The sequence below is a fragment of the Pongo pygmaeus genome, chromosome 2, assembly GCF_028885625.2.
Source record: "Pongo pygmaeus isolate AG05252 chromosome 2, NHGRI_mPonPyg2-v2.0_pri, whole genome shotgun sequence".
NCBI classification, from domain to species: domain Eukaryota; kingdom Metazoa; phylum Chordata; class Mammalia; order Primates; family Hominidae; genus Pongo; species Pongo pygmaeus.
The window spans coordinates 34,276,254-34,289,570 of NC_085930.1; the positions used below are offsets into that span (position 1 = coordinate 34,276,254).

The following is a 13,317-nucleotide window of genomic DNA, read 5'->3' on the forward strand; positions in this document are numbered from 1 at the left end:
TTTTAATAAAATACCTACATCTTACATTCTTTACTAGTTCACCTATGACCATGTAAAGTCCAACATGCCTGTTACAAGAAAAAAAAAAATCCAGCACAACCTAGAGTTATAATCCAATCTTTATTTAAAAATCTAATCTGCCAGTTTAGCGTTTTCCACCAACTCGAGGAGCTGAGACTTTCACAGGCTTCACAATCTTTTGCTTAGGTGCTGCCTTTGTAGGTGCCTGTAAAAAGATAACGTGATATTACTCCACAAAACTTTTGTTACCCTATTATTACCCATCTCTCACATCCAGATTGTTTATGTAGCTTAGATCACTTTCTTAGTAATTTAACTGCATTCCTAATGCCAATCTTTTAATGTGACTCCCCTTAAATATTTAAAGCCCATCTTTACAATGAAAGACAAAGACTAAGATACCATCTCAGACTGGAGGAAATGAGACACAACCAAGTGCAGTGTAGGATCCTGAAATGCATCCTAACAGAAACTCACTGAAAAGATCTCAGTAACAGTACAGTGTTTACTCAGCTTTTCTCAATGTTATCAATGTAGATAACCATAGTAACTTTCAAAACCAGACAGGGTGCAGGGGCTCATCCCAACACTTCGGGGCGCTAAAGCAGGTGGATCGCTTGAGCTCAGGAGTTTGAGGCCAGCCTGGGCAACATAGCGAAACCATCTCAACTAAAATACCTATTAGCTGGATGTGGTAGCGCTTGCCTGCAGTCCCAGCTACTTAGGGGGCTGAGTCAGGAGGATCACTTGAGCCCAGGAGGTTGAGGCTGCAGCAAGCCGTGATTGTGCCACTGCACTCCAGCTGGGCTACAGAGTAAGGCCCTGTGTTGAAGGAGGGGGGAAAAAAAAAAAAAAAAAGCCAACCTTTATTTTTCCCAGTTCCTAACAGTAACACATGCTTTGGCTTATGGAGAGGACCACCTCTCTGGAGACCTGAACCACTGGCCAAGTAATTGGTTACAAACATCATTTCCAATTGAGTCTTGCATTCAATACCTTAAAAATGTGAAACTTTCATTTATCACAATTTAGACTGAAAATAAATTTTCCAGCTGGGCTCAGTGGCTCACACTTGTAATCCTAGCACTTTGGGAGGCTGAGGTGGGCAGATCACCTGAGGTCAAGAGTTCAAGACCAGCCTGTCCAACATGGTGAAACCCTGTCTCTACTTAAAAAAAAAAAAAAAAAAAAAAAAAAAAAAAAAAAAAAAAAAAAATAGCCGGGCGTGATGGCGCGCACCTGTACTCCCAGCTACTTGGGAGGCTGAGGCAGGAGTATCACTTGAACCCAGGAGGCAGAGGTTGCAGTGAGCCGAGATCAGATCACACCACTGCACTCCATCCTGGGCAACAGAGCAAGACTCCGTCTCAAAAAAAGAAAATGTTCCTGTTGTATTGTTCAAGAAAGTAAAGAAACCCCATAATTACCTTAGCAGCAGCCATTGCAGTCTTTTTAGATGCTTGCTTGGCCTTTTTTGCTTCCTTAGCAGCCCTGTGGGGTAAAAGTAACTTAAGGCAAAAGCACTTTACTCCTTAGTGGTACAACTTATTATTAGAGTTAGACTGTACTAGACAAGTACAATGACCGTTATTCCTTCCTTCCCCACCTCCATTTATTTGTAGACTAAATCCAAAGAGTTTGTCAATAATTTTCATTAACCACCAAATCAGCTTAACATATATTAGACTATATGGTAACTTTAATTACTGAAGACCCAAACCTAAAATCCATCCCAATAGGTAAAATGCTCATAATGAAAGCATTCCTCACCTGATAGCTTGTTCTCGTTGAGCCTTTCTAACTTCAGGTTTCTGATTCCTCTTGGCCATTATATCAGCAAGAGATGCACCAGTAATGGCCCTCTGGAATTTGACTGCTCGGCGGGTTCTTTTCTTTTGAATTTCTTCCTGCAAAACAAAGATGAGGGGCACACTTAGGAACCTTCCTTCAAGAATTTAGAGGGAGAAAAAATTAAGTCTTGTAAGACAGGGCAAATGAAGTATTTTAAGATTCATATTCAACAAAAAATAATTCATATATTTGAAATAAAATAAAACATGTTTTCCACTTATGGATTAAGCCCTCTATTACAAATCCTAGCCATTTTTTTACTACCTTAAAAAGACACACAAAAAATTGAACTCTAAGGAAAATGGTTATTCCATGAACTGCATAGTAGTATAAATGAAGACCATTTATACTTTTAATAATTTACTTATTGAAAAAAATTATCATATTCAGCTATTTTAACTCAAAGGACTGTCACTAGGAGAAATAAGTTAAGACAAATGATTTGACAGCCACCAAATGTTAGGTAGCATTTGTCTAAGAAGGTATTGTGGAATCTAACACTTTCTGTAGATTACTGGAAACCTATACTACAGTGTTTATGAGAAAAAGATCTTGCAGTGCACCTTTAAGTCAAGAACAAAGTATATTCGAAAAGTTTATTAAGGCACTGACATGCATAATTACCTTAAAAACTTTTAACAAAAATAAGGCACACTGGTGGTTTACAGACATCCTAATTTTAAACTTTTTAGAAAGATGAAATCTTATTGTTTCTACAGTAAAATGGCAGTTTTTCTACAGTAAATAGCAGTATTTACCTGTTTAATATTCTTGTCTCAAACCAACACTTAAACATTTTTTTATTGTGGTAAAAATGTAAAGTTGACAATTTTAACCTTTTGGTTTTTCTAAGACTCAGCCTTGCTCTGTTGCCCAGGCTGGAGTGCAGTGGCATGATCTTGGTTCACTGCAACCTCCGCCTCCACCTCCGGGGTTCAAGCAATTCTGCCTCAGCCTCCTGAGTAGCTGGGATCACAGGTACCCACCACCACGCCCGGCTAATTTTTGTATTTTTAGTAGAAACCGGGTTCCACCATGTTGCCCAGGCTGGTCTCTAACTCCTGAGCTCAGGCAATCTGTCTGCCTTGGCCTCCCCAAGTGGTAGAATTACAGGCGTGAGCCACCATCCCCAGCCTGTTTTCTATTTTTTTAAGTAGAAACTGGGGTCTTCGCTACTATGTTGCCAGGTTGGTTTCAAACTCCTGGGCTCAAGCTCAAGGGATCCTCTTGCCTGGGCCTCCCAAAGTGCTGGAATTAGAGGCGTGAGGCACTGCACTAGGCCCATTTTAACTTTTTTTTTTTTAAATGGAGCCTCACCCCGTCACCCAGGGTGGAGTGCAGTGGCACAATCCCAGCTCACTGCAACCCCCACTTCCTGGGTTCAAGCTATTCTCCTGCCTCAGCTTCCCAAGTAGCTGGGACTACAGGCGCTTGCCACCACGCCCGGCTAATTTTTTTTTGTATTTTTAGTAGAGACGGGGTTTCATTCTGTGGGCCAGGCTGTTCTTGAACTCCTGACCTCGTGATCCACTCGTCTCGGCCTCCCAAAGTGCTGGGATTACAGACATGTGAGCCACCATGCCCAGCCTCATTTTAACTTTTTAAATTATAATTTAGCTGTGCAGGATGGCTTGCGCCTGTAATGCCAGTACTTTGGGTGGCCAAGGCAGGAGGATTACTTGAGCCCAAGAATCTGAGACGAAATTGGGCAACATCGCAAAGACTTCTGTCTCCTCAAAATATATTTAAAAAATAGCTGGGCCATGGTGGCATGTGCCTGTGGACCACGGGGTAGGCTGAGGTGGGAGGATCACTTGAGCCAATAAGGTTGAGGTGGAGTGAGCTGTGATCCTGCCACTGCTCTCCAGCCTGGGCAATAGAGAACCTGTCTCAAAAAAAAAAAAAAAAAAAAAAAAAGTATAGTGGCCTTATGTACATTCATAGTGCTGTGTGGCTATCACCATTATCCATCTAAATAACTTTTTTTTTAAAGGTCTCCTATGTTGCCTCAAACAATCCTCCCACCTTGGCCTCTGGAGGAGCTAGAGTACAGCCGCTGCCACCAAGCCCGGATTTGCTATGACACCGATGTACAAGTTATAGAGTCCCCGCTTTCAACTGTTTAGGGTATAACTTAGAAGTGGAACTGCTAATTTTTATGTTTACCCTTTTGAGAAAACACCAAATGGTTTTTCACAGCTGCTGCATATTTAGCAATGCACAAAGGTTCCAATTTCTCCCCATCCTCACCAACACCTGTAATTCGTTTTTTTTTTTCTGAATAGTCACCCTAATAGGTGTGTCATATCCACTTTTAAGTTTCTCCTTCCTCTGAACTTTCAACATATTTTATGTCTGATGACATTTATTTCTCACAATACCTAGAAAAGTCCTTCATCCAGAAGGTACTCAGTAAGTATTCCCAAGCCTCCTAAATACTAGTCCTACCATGGCACTCAAAACTTTTTCTCATGTATAACCCAGCTAAAAGGACACTTAACAAGGACCAGAAAAACCATTGTCTTGAGAATGAACTAGTGTATGGTGGACTGGTTCATAGTCCACTGGCTATGTTAGGACTAATCCTGTAAATATTGCAATCAAAACCAAATTATGGTAACTTCTCAATTTCCTCCCACTGGAAAACTAAGCCTTTCCACCCTGCCATATAACGCAAAGGTGCTTAACGTAATTTATCTGACTTTAAAATTTCAACTCGGTATTGCTGCTAACCTAAGATATATAGAGACAGTTTATAATATCTTTTTCATTTCGCTGACGCTTTACAGTTTAAGAGCTCTTTCGCATACAGTCTGATTTAATTTTACAGAGCAGAAAACCAACGTTCAGAGAGCTCAGACAACTTAAGATGGCCCCCAACATCAAGCCGTATTCCACTTACCGACTGTCCCTTTTTGTGCTTCCTTCTGTAGAGGACAGTCCAGTTTATCTGCCGAGGATTCCTCTTGGAAAGGAACGCCGACTCGCATTTCGCATTAAGAAACTGGAAAACCTAGAGTGACAAATGCAAAGGAATTACTATTTAACTATACAAAGTACAAGAGGCTGAGTGAGCTTGGAATCCTTAGAAGATCAATATGCTAGTTCTGGCTTATCATTTTACAAAACTGAGGCCCACAAGGACCAAAAGGCTGTCACATAACTGGCAGGTAACTGTGTCACACTATGAAGGTCCTTGCGTTTAGTCTTTTCTCAAGAGCAGGAAATCTAAGCTCATAGCAAAGGACAGGGTGGTGCGTCCTTCTGGGAAGCATTCTGCTCTTGTCCGTCCCGGGATTCCAAGGGATACCTCGGTATCTCAGTTATTTCCCTTACACCAGGACATCAGTTACATAAACCCCTCCTGATGTCCGACCTGGCTCACAATAATCAACGCTGATTCACTTAGAGGTTTCTGGTCCTAACGACCAGTCCACAGAGCATCCACGAAGACTTCCAGAGGCCAATGGTGATGTGGGGAATAAACCCGCCTAAACCGAATTAAACCAGCCTTTCCTCCTCGGAGTACAAGAAGGTAGGTGACGCTGACGCGGCTTTTTACCTTCCCGTCGGTCCTGGCGTAGCGCCTCCCGTGTCCAGGGTAGATCTTGTACCCGCTAAAACTGCACAGCTCGACCCTGCAACAAAAAGTGAAAGTCCATCAGGGAGGGTGTCTACAGCCATGCCAGGGACGACAGAGAGGCGTTCTGCCCGAGGATGTAAGCGGATTGGGAACCACGGGTAGTGCTTACTTCATGGCGACAGCTCCACGAAAGGAGAAAAGATGGCGAAAAGAAAGAGAGAATCATGGGAAGAGACCTTATAAGGTCGTGGCGGGGATGGGGGCAGGAAATCTCCTCCCCAATATCCTTCGATGTTCCTGGCCCTCCTTGATGACGTAATCATCGCGAGGCGAAAGATCTCGTTTTCCCTGACAGCTGACTTCCTCTGGCGGAATTCTTCCAGAGGCTGCTGGAGGATTCTCGGGCCCAGAGGGCCTGCCAAAAAGGCAGTCAGACAGTTGGTTTATGAGTCATTCTGTCTCTGTCTCTCTCTCTCTCTTTTTTTTTTTTGAGACGGAGTTTCGCTCTTGTTGCCCAGGCTGGAGTGCAATGGCGCGATCTCGGCTCACCGTTAACCTCCGCCTCCCAGGTTCAAGCGATTCTCCTGCCTCAGCCTCCCTAGTAGCTGGGATTACAGGCATGTGCCACCACGTCCGGCTAATTTTGTATTTTTCGTACAGACGGGGTTTCTCCATGTTGGTCAGGCTGGTCTGGAACTCCTGACCTCAGGTGATCCGCCCTCTTCGGCCTCCCAAAGTGTTGGGATTACAGGCGTGAGCCACTGCGCCCGGCCCATTCTGGCATCTCTTACTGCCAAGTATTCTAGAGCCATCTTCCGGCTGCAAGGAATGTGAACTGAAGAGAAAGGTGTCCTCTCTTCTCATAAAGAGACCGAAAGACGAATGCCCTGCAGGTAAAACAAGTCACATTTTGCCTTCCCTGTTGGCCCATTTCCTCAACCAAACAAATTAATAGTTTCACCATTTATAAGAAAGTAATGACAACCGAACCGTTTCTCAGGCTGCGCGAATCGAACAGTGCGCGTTGGCGCTTTGCATTAATTATAATTAACATTCTTTGAGCGTTTCTCTGTGCCGGGAATTATGCCAAAGGCTTTTTAAACATGAGCTCATTCAGTTTCCAAATTCCTATTAAGTACCCGCCTAAGAACTACAATTCGGAGTTGCTGCCTAGTGAAGTTGAGGGGGTCAGTGGAGCCCCGCTGGGAGGCCGAGGGCTCAATCTGTTGAGCCCTTCTATGATGCTACATATTTCATCGTATGACGAGGAGTGGCCAGAGGCAATTCTTGAATTCTATGGGAGGCTGCAGTATATGACTAGAAAACAAATGTAATGATTGAGTTCTGCTTTCTATATATGCAACTCACCCTGAAAAGGTTTTGTAAGGTAGCTGGTTGAAGATATTTGGAATGTCTAACAAGTTGGCTGACTAATGTTATGAAAACTGTACAATTGTGTTGGAGCCAGTCTTTTTTTTTTTTTTTTCTTGAGACGGAGTTTCGCTCTTTCACTCAGGCTGGAGTGAAGTGGCGCGGTCTCGGCTCACTGCAACCTCCGCCCTCTGCTCAAACGATTCTCCTGCCTCAGCCTCCCGAGTAGCTGGGATTACAGGCGCCTGCCACCACGCTCCGCTAATTTTTGTATTTTTAGTAGAGATGGGGTTTCACCATGTTGTCCAGGCTGGTCCCAAACTCTTGACCTCAGGTGATCCACTCGGTCTCCCAAAGTGCTAGGATTACAGGCATGAGCCACCGCGCCCGGCCTGGAACCAGTCTTAATAATGATGTTAGGTGGCCAGTCGTGGCGGCTTATGCCTGTAATCCCGGCACTTTGGGAGGCCGAGGTGGGCGGATCACCTGACGTCAGGAGTTCCAGCCCAGCCTGGCCAAAATTGTGAAACCCCTTCTCTACTAAAAATACAAAAATTAGCTGGGCGTGGTGGCGTGCGCCTGTAATCCCAGCTCCTCGGGAGGCTGAGGGAGGAGAATCGCTTGAACCCGGGAGGCAGAGGTTGCATTTAGCCAAGATCGCGCCACTGCACTCCAGCCTGGGCAAGAAGAGCAAAACTCCATATCAAAAAAAAAAAAAAAAAAAAAAAAAAAAAAAAAAAAAAAAAAAAAAAAAAGGAGGCCGGGTGCAGTGGCTCACGTCTGTAATCCCAGCACTGTGGGATGCCGAGGCGGGCGGATCACGAGGTCAGGAGTTTGAGACCAGCCTGGGTAACACGATGAAACCCCGCCTCTACTAAAAATACAAAAATTAGACGGGTGTGGTGGCGCGCGCCTGTAGTCCCACCTACTCGGGAGGCTGAGGCAGGAGAATCGCTTGAACCCAGGAAGCGGAGGTTGCAGTGAGCTGAGATCGCACCACTGCACTCCAGCCTGGGCGACAGAGCGAGACTCCGTGTGAAAACAAACAAACAAACAACAACAACAAAAAACCAAAACAAAACATCTTTCAGAAATAGTCCTGGCTTCTACAAGATCCAAGGCACAGCTGAGTTTAGGTAGCCGGTGGAACCAAGATCCACCTGAAGGAATGCAGTCCTTTTTGTTCCACAGAACCTTAGAATTTATAGTGCCTTCCCAATATTTTAGAAAGATTTTGTTTTATTGTTCTTTAAAATTATGTTTGGCCTGACTGGTTCTGTGGAAGAAATGCAGGAAACTGGACCTTAGGGACTTTGGCTGTATTTCACTCTTTACTGGAGGGCCTTCTTGAGTTGGTATGTCAGGGTTCCTTGTAACACACTCCCATAACAAACAAATTGTGCTAAAATGCTCTTAGAATAGGGAGAAATTTTGCAGAGAGAGACCTCTAAATGAATTTATATTATACAGTGTCATAAAGTAGAGCTTCTGACACCATCCATAAATTATTGCTGACTTTATCCATGCTTTCTCTTTTATCATAGGCAAAAGGTTCAGCTACACTCTATTCTCTTTTTATTCATTTATGGAGCAATACTGAACCAAACTTGGTGCCCTTTTCAGCCTCTGTCCCTCTGAGAACAGTGTGTTGCTTCCCTTCACAGTTTTGTCACCCATTTGTACATATTTCCCTGCTATATTAGTTTCCTGTAGTTGCTGTAACAAATTACTATGGACTTGGTAACAACACAGATACATATTTTCTCACAGTTCTGGAGGCAGTAAGTTCAAAATCAGTATCACTAGGCTGAAATCAAGGTATCTGTGTGCTCTCTGGATCAAGGATCTAAGGCAGAACGTGTTCCTTGCTCTTCCAATTTCCACTCATCTAAACCACTCTTGAATTCCTAACCCATAGAAACTGTTAGATCATAAATGTGTGTCGTTTTAAACTATGTTTTGGGGAGTAATTTGTTAATATAGAAATAGGTAATATAGGAGGTAAGGAAAAATTAACAATGAGGACTTGGTGAATGGTGGTATCATTTGTCAAGAGTGGATAGGTAAGAGGAAGGGAGTAGGTTTGTCAGGGAAAGGGTTAATTAATTTTTTTTTTTTTTTTTTTTTTTTGAGACTTGTTGCCTAGGCTGGAGTACAATGGCATGATCTTGGCTCACCACAACTTTGGCCTCCTGGGTTCAAGTGATTCTGCTGCCTTAGCCTCCCGAGTAGCTGGGATTACAGGCATGTGCCACCACACCCAGCTAATTTTGTATTTTTAGTAGAGATGGGATTTCTCCATGTTGGTCAGGCTGGTCTCGAACTCCTGACCTCAGGTGATCCACCCGCCTCGGCCTCCCAAAGTGCCGGGATTATAGGCATGAACCGCTGCGCTCAGCCTGAAAGGGTTAATTTTGAAAAGGCTGGGTTCAAGATGCTGATAGGGATATTAAGGTACAACTGTGTAGTGGAGAGTTAAACATGTTCAGAAGAGTGTTTGTAATATGATTTATTTTATGTTTTAATTTTTTTTTGAGATAGGGTCTCACCTTGTCTCCCAGGCTGAAGTGCAGTGGATGATCAGGGTTCACTGCAGTCTCTACCTCCTGGGCTCAAGTGATCATCCCACCTCAGCCCCATGAATAGCTGGGACTATAGGTGTTTGCCACCATGGCCAGCTAATTTTTTGTATTTTTAGTGGAGATGGGGTTTCACCATGTTGCCTAGGCAGGTCTTGAACTAAACTCAAGCGAGCAGCCCACCTCAGCCTTCCAAAGTGCTGGGATTACAAGCGTGAGCCACCATGCCCAGCCAAGGATATATTTTAGTAGTAATGAACTTATGGTGACAGAATATGTGGGATAACATCACCTACTGTCACAAGCTGGCTTCTCTGGAAACAGTTACTGAGACTGACTTTGGGGTTCAAGATATTTGCTACAGATCAAGTCTTGTGAAAGGAAGGGGGAGAAAGCAGTGTTAGGCAGAGGAAGAAGTTGCATACGTTATAGGCCCAACTAAAGCTCAGTCAGGCCATGTGCGGTGGCTTATGCCCGTAATGCCAGCACTTTGGGAGGCCGAGGCGGGAGGATTGCTTGAGCACAGGAGTTTGAGGCTGAAGTGAGCTATGATCGCGCCACTGCAGTCAATCAATAAACCTCAGTCAACCCTGCCAGGAGCTATGGAGCAATTATTGTTTGTTGGAGTGTTCTGTGTTGGGCTAAATGGTGAAGCCTCTTTATACTTCTACCTTACTCAGTCACCACATGGGGGCTGCCCCAGAGAGGTCATGACCTCAAGTGAGGAGGTACTCAGCAGCTGAGCCAGGCCCTACTGATAGCTGGAGGATGCTGCTGCCCAGCTGCCAACTGTGAGGCAGCAAGCCCTTGTGTGAAGGGGGATCTGGATAGTATGTTTCTGTGTCTACCACCCCTAGAAATGGTGCCTAGAGTGAGTCATCACAAAAAGAATCAGGATAGCTGGGTGTAGTGGCAGGTGCCTATAATCCCAGCTACTCAGGAGACTGTAGCAGAAGAATGACTTAAACCAGGGAGTTGGAGGTTGCAGTGAGGTGAGGTCACACAACTGCACTCCAGACTGGGTGACAGTGAGACTCCATCTCAAAAAAAGAAAAAAGAAAAAGGATCAGGAAATGCTAATATTTAAAGGATAGGTGAATGGAGGAAAATAATCAATTGAAGGAGGCTGAGCAGATGAGGTCAAAGAAGATAGAGATCCGTTAACAGTAACCTCATAGAAGTTTATGGAAGCATTTTGACAGTGCTAAAAGCCACATAAAGTTCAAGTAAGACAGTGTCAGAAATGTATAAACATGAATGCCTTTGCAGTGACTTAAGTGTGATTCTGGTGTTTCCTTCTAAAAATACTGCCTTCTCAGGTGTGGGAAGGATTCTGTCTTTTTAGGCTTTACCACCATAGTTCTCTGCAGGCTTGCAATCCTGAATCAGGCTTGACTTCAGAAAGTGCTTTAAAAGGGAGGCTGGGCGCAGTGGCTCATGCCTGTAATCCCAGCACTTTGGGAGGCCGAGGTGGGTGGATCACCTGAGGTCAGGAGTTTAAGACAAGCCTGGCCAACATGGTGAAACCCCATCTCTACTAAAAATACAAAAAAATTAGCCAGGCGTGGTGGCGGGTGCCTGTAATCTCAGCTACTTGGGAAGCTGACGCAGGAGAATCGCTTGAACCCAGGAGGCGGAGGTTGCAGTGAGCCGAGATTGGCCACTGAACTCCAGGCTGGGTGACAAGAGTGAGACTCCATCTCAAAAAAAATAATAATAAAAAAAATCTAAATCTAATCAAGCCTTTATATCTAACTACTACATTAACTTTCCCTGTAGGAAATACAGGGGACAGAGGAACATGTGAAATGACCCCAGAGGGATGCAGTTGGCAAACTCTAGTGTGTGAGAAACAGAATAACTAAATTTTTCCAACAACATGTGAATTGAAAGGAGAGATAGATATTAAAACATATAGACAAGGGGTGGGTACAGTGGCTCACGCCTGTAATCCCAGCACTTTGGGAGCCTTGGTGGGGGGATCACATGAGGTCAGGAGTTTGAGAGCAGCCTGGCCAACATGGTGAAACCCCATCTCTACTAAAAATAGAAAATTATCCAGGTGTGGTGGCAGGTGCCTGTATCCCAGCTACTTGGGAGGCTGAGGCAGGAGAATCGCTTGAACCTGGAAGGGGGAGGTTTCAGTGAGCCGAGATTGCGCCACTGCACTCCAGCCTGGGGGACAGAGTTAAACTCTGTCTCAAAAAAACAACAAAAGACCGCACCTGTAGACAGGACTAGCTACATAAATAATTTGCAGGGCTCAGTGTAAAATGAAAGCGTGAGGTCCCTTTTTCAAAGATCTAGAAGGCCAGGCGCGGTGGCTCATGCCTGTAATCCCAGCACTTTGGGAGGCTGAGGCAGGCAGGTCATGAGGTCAGGAGTTTGAGACAGCCTGACCAATATGGTGAAACCCCATCTCTACTAAAAATACAAAAATTAGCTGGGTGTGGTAGCAGGCGCCTGTAGTCCCAGCTACTCAGGAGGATGAGGCAGAAGAATTACTTGAACCCAGGAGATGGAGGTTGCAGTGAGCTGAGATCACGCCACTGCACTCCAGCCTCCTCGGTGACAGAGCGAGACTCTGTCTCAAAAAAAAAAAAAAAAAAAAGAAAGAAAAAGGTGCTATTAAAGATACTAAAATATAAGGCACTTTCCTTTATTCTGCAATCTGTCTCTCCACTTTTCATAGTATTTTTTCATTTGTTATTTAACATCATGTTTTGTCAGGTGAGGACATTTACTCAGCCAGTGCAGCACTCACTAGTATCCAGGGGCCACAGGTGATTTGACGCACATACATGGCCCACCAGCTGTTGAGTCCCACCTCCAGCCAGCCACTGAACCAACATGCAGTGCCTTGGCTGGGGGCAGGAAAGTCTAACAAACCATTTCATTCCACTGTCCTCCTGGCCATACCCACAGAGGACAGGTAACCCCCCTTGGATGTGTTTTGTACTTGGATCTGGGGTGGGCATCAAGTCACTTGCAGAATGTATGATGGTGCTGCCAGCTTGGGGTAAGGAGCAGGGCAGCAGTAGTATTGGAGGGGAGGGGAAAGATAGGCCATTGTCAGGGAACTGCAGACTCAGCCTGTGGAGGCAGCTGGGGAAGCAGCAGAAAGCGGGACTGCACATTAGCTGAGACGCCAAGCCCTAGGCACATGCTCTATTATTCTCTTGTACTACTTCACTGATAAAACACAAAAGTAAAGATAGAATTAGACTTTCAAGACAGCAACAGCAGAAAATTAAACCCCAAGTATGGGACCCTCCTTAGTACAGTGCCCTATGCAACTGCACTGGTCACACAACTTGAAGCTGGCTCTGCCTTTAGATTACAAGAAATTTGGGCAGGGTGTGGCAGTTCATGCCTGTAATCCCAGCACTTTGGGAGGACAAGGCCAGAGGATAGCTTGAGGCCAGGAATTTGAGACCAGACTGGTCAACCTAGAGAGACTCTGTTTCTACAAAATCTAAAAAAAAAATTAGTTGGGCATGGTCGTGCATGCCTGTAGTCTCAGCTACTTGGGAGGCTGAGGTGGGAGGATCGCCTGAGCTCAGGAGTTTGAGGCTGCAGTGAGACGTGATTGTACCACTGCACTCCAGCCTGGGTGACAGAGCAAGATCCTGTCTCAGAAAAAAAAAAAAAAATTTTTTTAGTGACTTTGTTAACCAGTTACAATGTATGGATTTCATTTAAGCCCTGCTTAAATAAGCTGGACAGACCTGGGGTAATTAGAGTACTTATTGGATTTTTGTTATTAAGATTTACTATTAATTTTTTAGGTTTTATGATTGTACTGTGGTTATTTTTTAGTTATTTTTTTCAAGGCACATACTAAATATATTTACAGATGAAATAACATGTCTGAGTCGGGCATGATGGCTCACGCTTGTAATGTCAGCACTT

At 44.5% G+C, this 13,317-nt stretch overlaps 2 protein-coding genes across 3 annotated transcripts in view; one reads left to right on the forward strand and one right to left on the reverse strand.

The window, feature by feature from the left end:
* Positions 1 to 101: 101 nt before the first annotated feature.
* On the reverse strand, positions 102 to 5,795 carry RPL24 (ribosomal protein L24). Its single transcript, XM_054479828.2, has 6 exons — positions 5,625 to 5,795; positions 5,435 to 5,510; positions 4,775 to 4,885; positions 1,792 to 1,928; positions 1,449 to 1,512; positions 102 to 226 (listed from the first exon to the last, which is right to left on the reverse strand). Exons 1-6 carry the CDS (start codon positions 5,627 to 5,629, stop codon positions 146 to 148), a joined length of 474 nt encoding a protein of 157 aa, XP_054335803.1. The 5' UTR covers positions 5,630 to 5,795; the 3' UTR covers positions 102 to 145.
* Positions 5,303 to 13,317, forward strand: part of CEP97 (centrosomal protein 97) — a 67,696-nt gene continuing 59,681 nt past the window's right edge. The window contains exon 1 of one of the 2 annotated variants that reach the window (XM_063661555.1): positions 5,303 to 5,407. The gene's annotated coding sequence lies outside the window, so the exon portion shown is untranslated. Of the gene's footprint in view, positions 5,408 to 5,950; positions 6,349 to 13,317 lie in introns of those variants that run through there. The other variant, XM_054479822.2, reaches the window with a different exon arrangement.

Excerpts from the sequence above, each read along its gene's own strand:
- RPL24 (XM_054479828.2), bottom strand. Across the intron at positions 4,886-5,434 it reads ACGCCAGGACCGACGGGAAG|GTTTTCCAGTTTCTTAATGC; the intron begins GTAAAAAGCCGC and ends TTGTCACTCTAG. Across the intron at positions 1,513-1,791 it reads CAACGAGAACAAGCTATCAG|GGCTGCTAAGGAAGCAAAAA; the intron begins GTGAGGAATGCT and ends TTTACCCCACAG.